Genomic DNA, 17,557 nt, shown 5'->3' with positions numbered 1-17,557 from the left:
GCTGTGGCAGTGTTGGTCTGCGAAACGGGCGCAGCAGCGTGGCCTTCGGTTTCGGGAAGGGAGTAGCTTCGGTGTGACGCTGTTAAGCATGAAGGTTTAGCGGATTTCACCGGTGTAGTATTGTAGGGTTCCTAGTTCTGCCGGGGGGTGAAGGCTGCGCTCTGGTTTTAATAGTGCATCCCTTTGCTACGTGTTAGCCGTTTCCAAATTAGAGCGCTCACGTTAAGGCTTCTTCAGCAAAGTATTTGTGCACCTTTGCTGCCTTCTGCGTGTGGATCAAATATTGATAAAGGCTTTAACGAAACAAGTCAGGAGGAAGAACAGAGTTTAGTTAAACGGTCCCAGATCAGTATGTATTTCCAGAGATGATGACATTAACTTGGGTTCTGTCTCAGTGTTTAGCTCCAGCCATAGAATTGTTTAGGTTGGAAAAGACCTTTAAGATCATCAAGTCCAACCATTAACCTAACCCTGCCAACCCACCACTAAACCATGTCCCTAAGCAGTCCTCTCACTTGCTAAAGAAAATATATATATATTCCCTTTGTTTCAGGTGAGCAACTGAACCTGAAATCATACTGTCCCAGTCCTTCAGTCACATTGTGTTTCACATTGGCTTTAAAAAACTGTAAAAGTGAATGTCAAGTAGATCAGTTCTTAAAATATCAAATGACTGCGTGGTACAGAGTGGGCAGTCAAATCAAATCCTGAGGAAGGATCTTTGGGAATTCAGCCGGGCATCACCCATGTGGGAGTGCATCTTGCTCTGCAATATGCAATGCAAGATTTTAAATCGGAAGCACAGACGTCGGAATGAAAATTGAGCCTTTGGTCTTAGCTCTAAATCCCTTAACTGAAAGGCTCCCTTCTTAAATCTTAATTGTACTACCACCAAGTCTTTGCATAAACCGCTTAGACATTTAGTTCTTATCAGGTTCAATTATAAGTCTTTTCAAGGCTATTTGTCATAATAAATGTGTATTTTAGTACATGTTCTTGGAACACATTTATTAGATAGCTCTTTGGGAGAGTCTGAGTGTGGTTTCTTTCTCTCTAGTCTCCAGCATTTACACAGTATCATTTTAAAAGAAATTATCCTCTGGATTTGACTCTGACTAGTGGCTTACACTTACAAAATGTTGTAGTCGCATGTTAGTGTATGTTTCACAACACCTGTTGGTGTCTTGAGGGAATAAATATCAAAACTTTGTGAGGGCTGTAAGATTAAATAATAGGGTTTTTTTTAACAGGAACCCTGGAGTCTGTGAAACACTGAAAGTCAAGTGGAGTAAGTAGATGAGTGTCAAACCTTTATTTTGAATTTGATCCAACAAAAAGGGAAACTGGTAGAAAATGTCACCTGGGAAAGTTCTGCAACCTGTACTGAAAATGAAGGTGGATGAACTCTTTTTGTGCTGGCTGAGTCAGCCTGCAACTCAGCTGATACTGAAGGACTGCTTGAGAAGAATCAAGAATGAGGAGAAAACGGAGATTGGTAGTGGAGATTCAGGAAATGGTAAAAATGAGAGGCTTGCTAATAAAAATTCCAGTGCCAAGCAATGCATATTAGGAGAGACCAGATTGCCTTTGATGTCTTTTAATTCTCCTCAACTTTCTACTACTCTTCCATTGGCAACTCCAGCCAGCCCAAGGAACATTTCTAATGTTAGAGCAACACGTCGATCATCGGGAACCAGAGTAGTAAGTTTGTTTCTTACTTATTAGACCTGTTTGTTTAAATAGAATTGAATTTTGTGGTATTGGCAAATTATGCAAGTAATTCCTTTCCCCACAGGAGGTGTTAGGAGTGGAGTGAAGCGGCAGCAGCAGCACTGAACATAAAATGTCAATTTTTGTGTGTCACTAGCGCTAATGGCTAAGTGGCCTAAACTTCCAAAAGACTGTCTTGGCTCCTTGCAGCTCTGTTGCTTTTTATAAGCCATACATGCCTGACACAAAATGGAAAATGAATTGGTTTTTATTTCCAATATTTTTTCTGTCAAGAGCAATATTGCCCTTGTTCTTTAAAACTGCAGAGAGGAAGGAATTTTAAAAATTCCATATCTAGTAAATTTGATTAGATTTGGTATATCTACCCTCGTTTTGAGCTATAATTTCAAACATCATGCACTACTGATCTGTGTTGCAACCAATTTACATGTTGTGTTTGCTTCAGCGGGTGCAGCATAGAGAATAAAAAGTAAAAACAAGTGATTCTTGCTTTCTGAAGTATCGCCTCTCCTATGCAATAAGGTTAGGGCTAGTATCTGTATTCTTGCATTTCTTAATGGGCATGAAAATACTAGAAGTGGTGAAAAGGCTAGAAATAGCCTTATAATAAAAAAGTAGTTTTCAATAATGTCCTTGGGTCTGCTGAGCAGTGTCCAGCGTGGAGGAGGACCCATATTTAGAGTCAGAGAATAAAAGAGAAATAATTATAAAAGCCCAAACTTGGATAGATGTGCCAGATAGCCATGACTAAACAGATGTCTTTTGTGAAATATATCTCACACTTTATATTAAAAGAAAAAAAAAAACTAACATTCTATCAGATGTGGTAGTTTACAAAGGCTATTTAGTAAACTAAATAGATCACAGTGGCTGGATACCTCTTGTTTAACTTACTTTTGCCAGAGGTAACCCAAACCAGGTGTAGATGCTTCAGATGCCACGCTCAGTAACAGGCCCTTCTACTGCTAAATGCAAGTCCATGTGTCTGTTTGCAGTGTTGTTGTTATAACATACTGCCTTGACTGCAAATATTCCTTTGTCTAATGATACCAGGCACTATTGTTAGTACAAGACTCAAATTTGGCTCCACTGAATCTGCATATTAACAAATTGTTTTGGTACTGCATGGTACACTCAATGCTTCCTTTCTAAGAAGGTCTTGATTTATAAAAGACAATGCCCACTATACAAGAATGACACCCCTGCCCCCAGCCTGAGATTTTTTTAAACTTGCAGTTCAGTTCAATCTAATTTCAAGCCCTTTTCATAAACTGTAAAACGAGAACCGGATAGAAAATGATGTGGTGATTGACAAAACTAGGCACTGCATATATGATCTGCCTTATATCAAAACAGCTGTTAAGAGGCATGCTGGGTTTGCTATAGGACTATAAATTCATATAATTTAATAATACTGGTAAGTTGTAAGCGGTCGTTGGTCCCAATCACTGTATGTACTTTGGTGTCCAGCTCAATATACTGACAAAACATCCCAGCGTCCCAGGGAAGCCTTCTCAGGTTGGTAAGGGTAGAGAGGTTAGAGCTGAGGATGTTTGAGAGTATCAGTTACTACTTGTCTGTTATTGGCATCTATTGAATGTATATACTTACCTTTCAACCCACAGGCGTAATAACGTGACTACTGCTTTTCACTAAAACATTTAATCTGAAGCGTTGCCTTGATTTCATAAATATTAATTTTCAAATCTAGCTTGACAACTTGGAGTCCCCTGTTCTTAGTTTCAAGACATCACACTTCCAGTCTCAAGTTTGTCTAGATTGACTTTAAAATAACAGGGACTTGTATTTTATGTGTAATCAGGACATGACAATTGATACACTCTTTTCTTTTTTTTTTTTCCTTTGTTCATACCATTATATTTCCTGTTCTAGTGAAATGTAGAAAGTTAGCAGATGCTCAGTTTATTCTTGTATCGGATAATAGCAAGCAAAGGAAGAGTTTCCATTAAAAGCCACTGTTACGTAATTGTACATAATTGCTAACTCATGTACTGTAATTTCTCGTTGTGTGTCTTGGTTGATTGCTTTACGTAGAGCCCATAAAGAAGAACTAGAAGAGAATAATGAAGAGTAACATTCTTTACTTAATTGGAATTGTTTGTATAGTACTGAGAGGGAACCTAGAGGGTTAGGTTGGTGGGGGTTTTTTTGTCTTTTCAAGAAGTTGGGCAGGGGGAAGTTTCCAAGCAGTAAGAAACTTATTTGTGGCTTTATCATTGAGCTGAACTGAATCTTCATCCGAAAGTTTCCCCATCTTTAAGTGTAAATTACATTTGGAGCAGGTATCAGCTCTTATAATACCAACAAGAGCTGCATAATTGCATGTTCTGCCATGACAGTGTATTTTCTCATAGAAAGCAAAATATACCCCTTTTCCTTCTTGTACATCTGTAAACTACCTGCCGTAGTGTCAAAAGTAATGCACCTGGGTTTGTGCACTTAATCATGGTTCACAGATCAAGCCACAATGGTTTTACTTATCTCATTTCAGTTTAAGTAAGTTTGAGGTCCTCATCTGGTTCTATAAATGGAAGATGATGTTTCATATAGCTATTTGAGAAGAAAGCTTGTACTGCAGGTCCACTAATACAGAATTAAATTCTAAATAGCAGTCCTGGAAAATGGTAAAAGTTAACATGTGTAACTCTGTGTGCCTGAGGGTGATATTAGGAAAGGGCTTTTACATTCAGCCATAAAAAGAGCTGGAGAGCTATTTCTTTTAGGACTATAGAAGTCAACTTAGGCATCTTCTTATTAAACTTTTTCTTACTATATGCAGGAATTCTCAGCGTGCAAGCAATAAACTCATTTTGCAGGATACATTTTCAGTATCACTGAGATGAATCAGTACATTTGATAATGGGTAAGATTGCTGTACACCTTTTCCTGTTTCTTAAAATGTTCCTGCAACTTTTTTGAAGGACACCAAACAATAAAGCTGATAACAAAAACTTGTCATCCTCAGGTTTTGTTCCTGCAACTTTTTTGAAGGACACCAAACAAAAACTTGTCATCCTCAGGTTATTACTAGGTAGCAAGTATGAATGTGTAGGAAACCACATTTTCATGCTACAGGTTTCTGTACTTGTTAGAAAAACATGTTTTGCAGAATAGGAAACATTCTTGGAAGACCAGTCTTGAAACTAATTAGATATTTTATCTTTAATACCTTAGCCAGTAGCATATGAGCAAAACAAGTTGTGTTCTGATGGCAACTGTTAAACAGCATTGAAAGTGCTGTAGCTGACAGCTGTTGTATTCAAGGAGATCTTTTTTCTTTTTCAGTGGTTAGCTTGTAATTGAAGTTTGAGGGTTATATTTTTATCCAAAATTCAGAAGTTGCCACTTGTTTTTTGCTGAAATGTTAATGTCTTGTCAGAGGAGAATTTGCTGTCTTTCAGGATAGCTGAAGCCCTTCACTGCTTAACAATTCCAAAGTAATTTCTTGGATAATTAAAGCACCTACATGGTCTTTATGGTAAAGATGAACAAAAAACTGAGGCACTTCAAACAGCAATTTGTTCATCTGGACAGGGCACTTAAAGCCAGGTTCTGGAAAAAGTACTAATTCAGAATAAACTGTTGGCTTAAGTCACATGCACAGTCTGAAATCTAGACAGAACTCTACCATGAAAATTCCTCTTATGGTGTGTTTTAGTGCAAGGGAAAACAAACCCGTGTTTGTTTAGAGTATGGGGTTTTTTTCCTTTAGGGGAGGTACTTCCCCTTCAACTTGCATGGTGTCATTCAGAGTGAGGTCAGTGTCTGACTGCATCCATTGTACAAATACTGTAATTGTAAAGTTCTGGTCGTCTTCATTATGTGGTGTGAAGTGCTTGCTAGTGCTCAGTAGTCTGCAAGTAGGCTTGTGATTTGTGTATACTAAATGTATTAAAATAACAGAAAATTAGAGGCTAGGAAAATCTCAACATTTAAGTCTTGAATATTATATATCCTTGTAAAGAAGGGAAATTCTAGAGCTGTAACTTTCAAACTTGAGGAGTAGATGTCATAGCTTTCTTCTAACCCGTATCACTACTGTACATGGATTTAACAGTGTTCCTGGCACTCTAGATTATCTTAAACATATGGGGTATACACAATTGTACACTGTTCATCACAGTGTCAAAAATCTCAGGCCTCAAGGCCTGAAAGATGCCGCAGGCAAGATGTTTAATCCTAACCAGCTGGTGTGCAAGGCATCTGGGGAAACAATTCACAGAATTCCCTATGGGCATTTTCGGGGGTGGTGGTGCAAAGAGAATGTGATATGATCTAAAGTACTTCAAAGTAATTTTCCGTTTCTCTGCAGGGTCAATCTTTGATATAAAGGTACTTCTTGGATTAGTTTCTTTATATCTTTTGCTTGATAAGCATACTGTTCCTGCTTGTTATCCTGTGACAATTAAAGCTCATTGTCCTGTATTTCTGTAACTTATAATTTTTTTTACTACTTTACTATATTGCTGCATAGCTTTTTTCATCACTACCATTCTTGTCAAATACTTGTTACTAGTTACTCGATTCAAATGGAATGGTACGACTAGAATCTGTTTTAGTTTAAAGGGAGACTAGAATGAAAGCTTTTAACATTGACAGAAGTTTGAGCATAGTAACACTTAACAGTTGCTTATTGGAACAAATGAGGCCTTCTGATGACTTGAATTAAAGGGTAGTTAGGCTTAGGCCTGCATCCTTTAGACCAGTAGTGGACTATCTCCATGTTCTGCAGGTGTGCTGTAAGTGTTTTTGGGGACCACCTTCTACTACCAAGGAGAGAAATGCTGTTCATAAAACATGCAAAAAGTAACAGGAATGACAGTGTTTGAATCCTGCCAGCTTTTCACTTAAGTAGTTATTAAGCTTTGATGTCAGCCTTGACATTTCAAGTGTCTAGTCCTTTATGTTGTCTGCATCTGAGTTGCTACCTAGTATACCTTAATACAAGAAGCAATGTTAACTACTTAAGTCTAGGTTACGTAAGCTGTATTAGCATTGCACTGCACACCAGATTACGCTGTGCAGGACTGAGTGTGGTCTAGCACATACGCTCCCTAACTCTGTATTATGCAAAGCTAGTGTTAATAGTGCCATGTCTCATCAGTAAGTGGGGAGGACGGTGGACTTGGCTTCCAAGTCAAGCCCGTGACTTAAAGGCAGACTGTAAATAACCTGGTATCAAACTGATGTACTTTCACGATGATAACAGGGTACTATGACAGATGTCAGCACTAGTGTGTTCACAATAAAGGTCCTTCTATGGTGCCAACAAAGGAAGGACAGCCAGAAGTTCGTATTAAGGTCTGGAAAAGTGCAGCTATAGGCGTTCCTAGAAAATCATTATTAGTTTCAAGTGTTGTGAAATCATAGCAGTCGGCATAAGCAGCACTGGTAGTATGTTGTGTTGTTGCTATTGGGCTTTGCTGTGCTGAATAGCTTGGAATAGAAGAATCATTATCCTGATTAGAGAACCAGCTATTCATTTTATGCATAAATGAGAAACAAAGTTATTCACTGTTGTAGCTTTTTGGTAGTGCTCTTTATTCTAACTGCATCCTATGCCCTGGGACGTAGATGTTACACTTTTCTTAGCAGTAGTACTAATTCTGTTTACACATTGTGCTTTGTTAGAAGAAATAGTGATCTTTTGTCCTCTTTCAGAGTGGCAGCTGCACTTGGAAGAGAAGATATTTCTATCCTACTGGAAACTCATAAATATTTCTTATGCTGCATCCAGTCTTAAGAGATTTTGGCATTTCTAGTGCTGAAAAATTGAATTCAGAATTATACATGGCTTTCTTCAAATTTAAAATTCACCTGAATCCTGACACAGGACAAATTCAAATATTTGGATGAAATTTATTAATCACAGGCATTCTGTTCTGTGTGAGTAGCTATCACTTAAAAGCAAACTAACAAAAAGTTCATAGTTGTATGAGATCATTACTTACTTCCAGTTGCTTCTATCTTCCCAGTCTTTTAAAACATTTAAGCTTAATTATAGCTTTACATCAGTCATTTAAACAGTTCATTCTTTTAACAGGTGGTCAGTCTGGGAGGAAATTAGATATTGATATAGAGGAGGTGGCTTTTTTTTTTCCTTCAGTGATGTTTGAGAACCTGTCTTATATTTTTGAGAACCTCTCCATATGCCCTACACTTACTCCATCAGCAAGAAATAAGCTTGAGGCCAAAAGTATGTGTGGGCTTACTTCAGTACAAAATGATTTAATGCAGTTCATCCAGTGAACTAGTTTGACCAATGATAGACCTAGTCAGTGATTGCACAGAATTTTTCTGTGCAAGCGATGTTATGAGAAAAATCTACAAAATACCTATGGTAATACCATATGGCTGAGTCTTGCAAATTTAGAGGCTTTGCACACACAACTGTCATGAAAAATTCAATGAAAGTTAGACAACCTAAGTAATTGTGTTGATTCAAGAAGATACCAGTTAAGCACTGTCATTGTTTTCTGCAGTCCACAACAAACAGTTACTAAATTTAATGTTCTGACTGTGGCATAATATGTAAATAACTCCTCTGTGTTGGGTTGGATTAGTGTGGTGTTCTTATCTATCAAGACATTCATACTATTGGGTTAACTTGAAGAAAAGATTAGCTTCTGTTCTGTGAACAACAGATGCAACTTAAAATGGGTCCATAGAAAGCTAACCAGTGATGAAGAGGTGTTTTTAAAAGTGCATTCTGGTACTTCATGTTAGATGTGCCCTTTTTGAATAGCAATCACTATTCTATATAAAAATAGCTAGAAACTGTTCAGCCATCCATGTACCATTTCTTGACCACAGGTACTTGCAGGGATAATGGGCTCTTAGGGCTGTTGGGATATGTGCTTAAATAACCTTGTGCATACATTCATTTCGTGTGGAACTAGCCTTACATATTTGTTCTGTGCAGATCTTACTAGAAACTTGGGGTGATTTCAGGCAACAAATGAGACTAATTGGAAGACTAAAAGGAGACTTTGGCAATGTTTATAGAAATCTGTATGCAAGGAGAGTTCAGGGAAAGACCTTTATGAGTGGGTGACAAGGGAAACATTGCAAAAGATCTATAAAATGGAGTTGTAAATGTGCCCACCATGAACAAGGTTTGATTGGACCTTCTTGATGTTATCTTGACAAAACAAGGGTTGCAGAGCTTATGAAATGGCCTGAGTTAGTCTGTTTTTAGAATTCAGCAGAACCAGGAGAATGGTTTCTAAACAGTTTTATTCCTTTAGAAGCTAGATTTGTGTTGTTAAACAAATACTGTTCTAGATTTTGTAAACTTTTCTACTAGATATGATTGTCACTGATACATTGTAATCTTCATCCTTGTGACATGCTTCATTGACTAAGAAATAAAGCAAGCTACTTGAAATTAAGTAATGCTGAAAGCATTTAATGGGCTCGACTTGTCTTCGGTCTACTACTAGTCTTCACGAATAGTCATCATTTACAGCACATACTTAAGTCTTCTGTTGTAACTTAAGATTTTAAAAAAAAGATCACCAATCTTGTTGTCCTACTTGCTGTTAACAGACTAAAGAATACCTCCTGGAATTTTGACTACTTGCTTATTTATCAAGTAACAAATTTAAGCTTAGTATTTTAGAAAGATCTAGTGTGTTCAAAAAATATTTAGACTTCACATCAAGACGTCCAGTGATGGAAAATGGAGGAAATCGCTCGTCAAGAGTACTGTTGATGTTCCATCAGTGCATTTGTGGTGTTATATCTCTGTAAGTTGTCTGATTGCTTAGTCCTATTTCTTCGTGTGTAATGGTTGGCCCTTTAGTTTCCATACTGGAAGCTAAAGTTCAGTTGGTTACCAGTGACCAGCTTCTTTGCTCTGCCTTCTTTTTTTTTGCTTTGTCCTTTACCATTGTACCCTTCTTGCAAGTTTGGAAGTGCATGGCTTTTCATTTAGCTCTGTAAAAAACAGTACAGTTTCTGTTGCCTCTCCATTTCCTGTATCAGCAGTGGTTTCATACTGATTCATGATCAACACAGTAGCGTTAGTTTGAGTAAGTCTCTAGGCATTCTACCAGAAATCGTGTTGTTGTTTGGTAAATTACAATTTGCAATCTTACTGACTGACTGGAGGAACAAGGTCTGTGCCTTAAGCTTCCCGATTTGTTGCTTTTGCTTTAAGAGCTTCAGGGTAGGGAAATATCAAGTGAAAGCGTAAGCAAGAAGCTGTCCTGCAGCTGTCACTGACTCAAAATTATTGTCTTGTGATTTCAGAGACTAAATTACATGTCCTGTTAGCCTGTGATGCTGGAATTAAAGTAGTGGTTGTACTTTCATACACCAATCATTCTAGTTTTGGAAATTATGAAATTCCAAGATAGAAATGTGTTTTTGAAAGGATCGATTGAAAATTCAGTTCATGTCAAAATGATGAAGTACTGAACAGCTGGTGCAATGTTTAAATATGTTGCTGGACAGTTATAAAACATTGTCATTCATGTTCTTTATACCAGATTACTCTGTAAACTTCTAAATTAAGGTGATACAAGGTAAATAACACTGATCTAGAAATGACTAAATATCCAAACTGGCCTGTGTGACTTTGAAAAGTTGCATAATGCATAACATTAGACTCCATTATAAAGGCTGCTGTCTCCTCTAGGAAGATCTCAGTGGCATCCTGAATCAGCCTGAACCGATTCTTCATTTCAACCTATTCTGCTGTTCAGAGGCTTACCTCGCTGAAGTTACAAATGTGTGTGTTGTGGATAGTCTCTGTAGCTTCATGGTTCATCTAAAATGTGAAACCCCCGCATCTTCTTAGAGCCAGTGTGACTTTAATTTGTATAATCCATACTAGATATTTTGCTTATGTCTTTCTCTGTTTAATAGCTGCCTCAGCAGCATCAGTTCAGGTGTACCTGGTTTTCATGATCTGATGAATAGAGCAATCTGAAGATCATGAATAGTAACTAGATTCCATCTGTAGAGCACTGTTCCAACAACCTGTTTCCATTAAAACTCTGTTTATGCTATACACAGATAAATAAAATATAAACTGATAATATTCTCCTAAGATAGCAGGGAATGTGAGAATTGTTCTGAAAGGTATAGAAGCCATCCATTAACTGTCAGGCTTGAGTTTTGTAGTATCTAGTGTTGACGCTTGCTGAAGTTTGTCTGCCAGATGCAGTTAGCAATCTAAAAAGGACCATGCTATGTCTTTGGAGTCCAGGCAGTGTAATCATAGCAAGGTGACATGTATCTTATCTTGCTTATAATCTGATAACAGCCCATGGCGTGGTGTAAATACATGGCATTCTTTGGGTAATGCGCAGAGAATCTGATCAGCCCGTCCTTCCTGGGCTACCAGCGTGACCATGTATCTCACATCTAACCGGTGTCTTTTTATTCACTGTCTTTCCTCCTGGAAATTCTGGATTCTCCCAGAAACTGTGGAAAGAGTATCCAGGCATTGCTCTGTCTAATCCAAGAGTACTGGAAAATTTACGTAATCATTAGAGAAGGCATGCACATGCAAGACTTCCACGGTTTTTAATTGTCTGTATGTTCTATGGGGGAGAGATTGCATCCTCCAAAAAAAAAAAAAAAATGCATCTAGACCCAGATTCACATGAACTTCCTTCCAAGGTCAAAGGATCAGTTTCTCCTTGTGAAGGTAGATTTCTTAACTACACAGTAACAACATCTAGCAGTTCATCAGTGTAGCACACCATACTCAAAACACTATCAATGACTTTAAAGCAATCAGTTTAGGTAGCTGATATCTGTGAATGAGCATAATAACTTGATTCCTTCTGTGTTCTAGACATTACAGACTTTGTCTCCCTTGGGTTTTGTCAGTGTACTGCTGAAAAGGGGTGACTCTCATCCAAAGGAGAAGTTACTTGCAAGAAGCAAGTTAGCCAAATGCCTGAAAACTGGTTATTTGGGATCCCATTAAATCCTTTTCCTTATCCATGAGTATAAGGATAGATAGGTTTCAACCTCCTGCATCCTTATTGCAGGATAGAGTCAGGGTGGTTGGGAAATGAAAATAAAAATCAGTATTTGTGAATTCAATATTGAAAAATCAGTACTAGTGGGTTTCTCCTCCACCCCCAAGTGGGTCACCTTGTCAATAGATGTTAATATTCTTGATTGTTTAGGCAGTTACATGGATAAAAACCATAATTTTCTTTGCTACTTCCCATTTATTCTTGTGTTTTCCCATTCTCTAGACACTTCATGTTTTACAGTACCTGCTCTACTAGAATTCAAGGTCAATAAATCTTGCTATGTAGAGTAGTCTCTTGAGGAGGGAATGTTTTGTTTATTGCTCATAATAATGTAAAGTAACGCACTTGGACAACGGAGACTCTAGTCCATTGCTATAAAGAGGTTTTCCCGTGCAAAGGCCTTCTTGAAGACTTGAGTGGCAGTTTTAGAATTATTTCAAAGAGAAACACTGTCATTCTTCATTCATTTATTTAGACACTGTCAACACTGGATGTTGCTATATATAGGGTTAAGCAGAAAAGTACTGCAGATACTACCAAGCCTGCCTAAGTCGTGTTTTCTCACTTCTTAGGTCATAAAATGAAATGTGACTGAGATAGACATCGTGGTCTAATCTTTCTCCCTGGTTTTTACTCATTACCTTGAACTGCTGTTACAACAATGATCCACAGGCTGCCACTGGTCCGCAGGATTGAATATCTGCGGACTAGTGTAAATAATGCATATACTCAAGAAGCATTATGTTTACTGAAGTGTGATGTTGTTTACATCTACTATTTGCATCTACTATGTTTTGCAGAAATTGGGTTAGATTTGTTAGAAGTTCAGTCTGACTATGGAGCTTTGGCCTGAGTTGGAAACCAAATAATTATCAATCAAATGTCTAATTACTATGCAAATAATGGGGCCTATCTAGTTCCAGCATCTTTCAGTAGATCAAAGGCTAGGTATGGACTATCTGGTCTAAAAATAACTCTTGATAATATTAAATAATGTGATAGTCTAGTCACAATTTTTTGTGAAGACTGAGGAAAAAAAATGAACCCAGCATTTCAGGACTTTTTGTATTGTTTGCTTGTTTTCCTAGTGTAGCAAAGAGTTGCTGCTTTCATTTGTCTTCTGGTATATTTATGTAATTTCTTCTTTGTCTTTCCTGCCTCACAGTAGCTGTGTTTTACTTAGCATCATTAACTGCTTGACTTTTTATATATAAATATATGTATATATCTCTTCCTGAGGTGTATATATATATCTGCTTGTACTAACAGTGCCTTTTTTCCACCGTAAACATCTGAAATATATCTTAGTACTAAGTTAGTCATGCTGTTTCATCTTTTTTCTATATTGTTAAAGATGCTACCTTGCCTTAGTTATCTTCTCTTAACTGCTCTTTTCTGCCCCTCACTAATCAGTTCCTTTTGGAAGGGTTACTCCAGTTGCATATCCCTTTAGTTGACTGTTGTGATGTGACAGTTCTCTTTTCACAGTTAACCCAGGAGCCGCTCCTGATTTCTGCAGCATCGCAGGCTGAGGGATTCTGTTAGGTTTCATACTGTTGCCATTGGGCTTGCTCATTCACACTTACTTAAACTGTCTCAAACGGCCAAAGAGGCTTTTTGTCATCTTGGTTCACATGTTACTGGGTTGAAGACTGGACCCCAGCAGCTAAAGGTTTTGTATGGCTGAATACATCTTACTACATATTTAACTTAATGCTTGGATGCTTTTTTCGAAGTCTTGAGGCCAGTTCCCCATAATCTCTTAAGACTTTAAATCTGCTGTCAAGGTATGCTTCTGACAAGAAATTGCGTCTTTGTAGGCAAATGCTTAAGGTGTTTTTGAGGTATTTTTCAGGTTTCTGTTTCTTCCACATTACCCAAAATATTTGTGATCCTTATCTCTATCTCACTTGAATACTCTTGTGTTAAAGCTACATAAATATTACACTGCTGTTGTGTATGTGCCGTTCTCTGTTAGTGGTAAACTCTTTAGCCACAGTCCCTTGAGTCAGATCCATTCATAGTGTGTATCTTTAGCTTTGGAAGGAAGCTCTGAGCATGCATCTTCCCCTCTGTTTATCTAGCTAATAATAAGCTGCCAGGATACTTGAACAGCTTCATGGCTGGCATCCAGCCCTTCACCCAGGAAAGGATTTTGCCATAGCTTTCGCTGCAGAGAATTCAGATTTAGAATAAACGTAACACTATACCTGAACATTCCTAGTTCAATCTGGGTGGAAGCTGATTTTCCTTTTCCCCTGTGGCTAATTCACAACTGGAAAGGTTAAAACAGATCTTAGGGCATTCTAGACCTCATTGCTTTACAAATGCTTCTATCTCCTTAAATGTGGCAATGTGAAAGTTTTTTCCATTCAGATGGTGAGAAGGAGGTGATTGACTGCTGCCAGCCTACTTCTCTCACAGTCTATTGCAACTAAATGCTCAGTTGCCTGTAGATTCTTCATATATTGCAACCCGTGGACTTTTGACGCAGGTATGTAAATGACCGCTAGGTTTGAAACCAGACTAGTGACAATAGTGCTAAAACAGTATTGGGCTAACAGTGGGATTGACTTAACATCTACCTCAGGCAGTGAAGTAATATGACAGTGAAATACAAAATCTTCAAAATACTGAACATAACATGCTGGTTAAGTGGTGGCAAACTCTGTGCTCCATTTGAAAAAAGGAGGGAAATCTGCAACTCTTTCAAAATTGGAATTCAGAACACTGATTTCTTCCTGAGGCTCTTTCAGCAGGTTCAGGTGAACTGGAGCTCCAGTCTTCTAGGTTCGCTCTCCATGTGGCAGTCAGTCATCTTAATGGCATCCTACAGCCACCTCAAACAAGACTGTGAATGTAGTAGTGAATGGGAGCGCATCACCTGGTGAAAAGGGGTGAAAATGGAATGCAATTTAGGTGAGAAGATACCTTTCCTTGCTTTGAGTAAGGCCTGTTTTGCCTAACCTGAAATGCAGTCTGCCTTGCAATACAACCTTCCTGACCTTCCCCAAATATCTTGGTCTGGAACGTGTATCTGTTGCCAGAGTAGGATTCTTCTCCTACTCTAACACCTCAGTCCTTCGTCTCAAGTTCCAGGCATGCTCCTGTTGTGTTCTGCACACCCAGCTCCCTGCTGGCTTCCCTGTGCCCCAAGGGTTATCACAGGTTAGTTGATTTGATCTTCCTAAAAGACAGTGAGTGACAGCCAGTTTTGCTCAATGCAGTTTGATAGTCTGGTCATGCCAACCACAATGTGTCTGACTTTTGCCTGGTCAATTCCTTTCTTGTTCTCCCACTTCCGAAAGAAACAAATATCTTCATAATGAGTTGCAATAAAGAAGCAAGTGGGGGAAACTGGATACTAAATTCAGAACACGAAAACAGGCTTTTTGTCATCATTTACTTTCTAACTGTGTGATAAACTAAAAAGGATCCATTTAAGACAAATCATGTTTCACTAGTACTTTTTCATAGTTTCCTTTTCTTAACCTCACAAGGATATTTACTGTGGGATTTTAATATATTGTTACATGACAGCATGGCTATGAATGGATGAATAGGGCTAAAGATTATAGGTGACTCAGCATGGGAATAAAATAATGCAATCCAGTATGAGAAATCACGAACTTAGTGGTGAAAGGGTTGTTTATGTTTTTCTTGGGCTGTGTACATCTTTGTGTAATCAAGAAAGTGGCCTTATTTAAAGCATGAGGGCTGAAAACAGGGTAAGAGTGGCCTGATCTTTCCTTTTATGCTATTAGTAACTAAACTTGTATATGACAAGGTACAGATAAGAAATGGGCAACATACCAACATCTTGGAGAATTTGGGGGTGCTAAGAGCGGTCACAGCTTGAACTGGAATAGCAAGAGTTGCCATACCCATAGCTCTAATGATGGTATTTGGGGGAAAAAAACTTCATCAAAATAGTAGCATTTCCTAAAGATTGCTATGGTAAAGGTATACCCATTTAAAAGGTAAAAACTTCCAGTTATCAATTAATGTACCTAAAACCATAAAGGAGAAAGGGTAGAAGATCACTTTAATTTCCACAAAAAAAGCTTATCAGATTTCTGTTTCTGGGAAGAAGATTGCTGTGGACTAAAACATGGCCTCACCCCTCCATAAAATGTATTTGAGATTCAATAAACTGAAAATAGAGTGGTAGTTGAATCTAAGTTTAGTGCTGCTGAAATGTGACAGGTATGCAATCTAGCATGTGGATGTTAATGTTTATAAAACTCCCATTTAAGAAAAAAAAAGTATCCTGTCGACTTCTTTCAGATTTTCTTACATCATTGATATTTCTAACGTAGCTTTTCTGTAAAAAGTGATTTAAAGCAGCATTTCATTGTGGTAAACTTTGATTCATTTCTGCTACCACTTTCTGCCTTAGCATTTGAATGATTAGATTCTTGCGATACAGTAACTGAGATCTAGATGACTGTAAAAAAAAAAAAAAGATCTATTTCATGAAACTATGTGAGCCTCTCTGAGAGTCTGTCTGCAGCTTTTTTTTAATTGCTGTGTAATAAGCCTTATCCTTGGATGAGGAACTTCACTGAAGCTAGACAGGGAGTGTTTTGTGACAGAAGGAAAAGCTGAGGGGGATGGGAGGAGGAGGAGGAGGAGGAAGCTACAAAATGACCACGGCTGGCCTCCGCATTCCTCTAAGGCTTGCTTTTTTATAATTGGAAGCTGCTATTATAGATGCTCCTCCAAACAGATTTGTGTTTTTCCATACTGTCCCATTTAGACTTTGGAATGCGTGTGCGAAAGGGCAGGCCCCCAAAGTGACTTTCCAATCTGTTTTTGCGATTCCAGCCAAGTTCCCTTTAATGTATGGAGCAGGCGAAGTTGAGCTGACCCTCTTATAATATCACAGAACTCGGGCGCAGCTGCTGCTTTAAGTGGCACTGTGTGATAATACAACAGCTCTGCTGTTTACTGGGACTCAAGTGCCTGGACTGGCACACACAGACATTATATGAAATCCGAAAGCATGAGGATAAAGGAGATTTCTTTGCGGCAAGATCCTGATCTAAGAAAGGAGTTGGCATTGCTAGCTCGAGGATGCGATTTTGTTTTACCTTCTAGATTCAAGAAGAGACTGAAAGCTTTTCAGCAGGTCCAGGTTTGTCTTTCAGTTCTTATACAATTAAGTTATTGTTGTCAGTTGTGCCTTCGCAACCATGCAAATTGCAGGAAAGACATGCAAGTTCTTCCGCAGCTAGCAGGATTTTGATAGTCTGTTCAGTATCTGATGATTTTTTTGTGGTTTAGAAGGCTGTGCAGGTAGTTTTCTGCAAACAAAATACGAGGAGAGTTTACTGAAGCGTGTAGCATAGATAAAGTACGATGCTTGCACAGCAGCATATGCAGTGGCACGTTGGTGCGCTTAATGCTATTAGACTTTTAAAGACTCTTTTCCTTAAGCTGTATAATCATAATCTGCATGCATTTCCCCAGGGGCTTTAATTTACTTTATACTGAAACTAGGCATATAAAATACACTGAAATAAGCTGTAACTTTACTAACTCAAACATAATATGTTAAAAGGTGCTTTTGTACTTACATGATGATCCTGAATTCCTTTGGATTATGTTTATTTTGGACTTTGTATTTAGATGAGATCAGTTGTTGCTACATGGTTTACACATGTGCCCCTTTGCTGTTCTGCAGCAGTGAGTTAAATCCACCATTTTAAAGTGAGCTCATAATTGAGAATAGAAGCATTTGAAACACATAATTAGAAGGAAGACGACTTACAGAGTGAATGTTCAAAGAGATTGTCTTTTGGGGG

At 38.2% G+C, this 17,557-nt stretch overlaps 1 protein-coding gene across 2 annotated transcripts in view; it reads left to right on the top strand.

The window, feature by feature from the left end:
* Positions 1-1,253: 1,253 nt before the first annotated feature.
* The window catches only part of PPP2R3B (protein phosphatase 2 regulatory subunit B''beta), a 50,386-nt gene continuing 34,082 nt past the window's right edge, over positions 1,254-17,557 (top strand). For both annotated transcript variants that reach the window (XM_009637657.2, XM_035892993.1), the window contains exon 1: positions 1,254-1,701. In XM_009637657.2, coding sequence (XP_009635952.1) covers positions 1,354-1,701 — 348 coding nt within the window. In that variant the 5' untranslated portion in view covers positions 1,254-1,353. The remainder of the gene's footprint in view (positions 1,702-17,557) is intronic.

The sequence above is a fragment of the Egretta garzetta genome, unplaced genomic scaffold, assembly GCF_000687185.1.
Source record: "Egretta garzetta isolate BGI_Z169 unplaced genomic scaffold, ASM68718v1 scaffold370, whole genome shotgun sequence".
In the NCBI taxonomy this organism is placed as follows: domain Eukaryota; kingdom Metazoa; phylum Chordata; class Aves; order Pelecaniformes; family Ardeidae; genus Egretta; species Egretta garzetta.
This window is presented reverse-complemented; position numbering and strand designations above follow the sequence as displayed.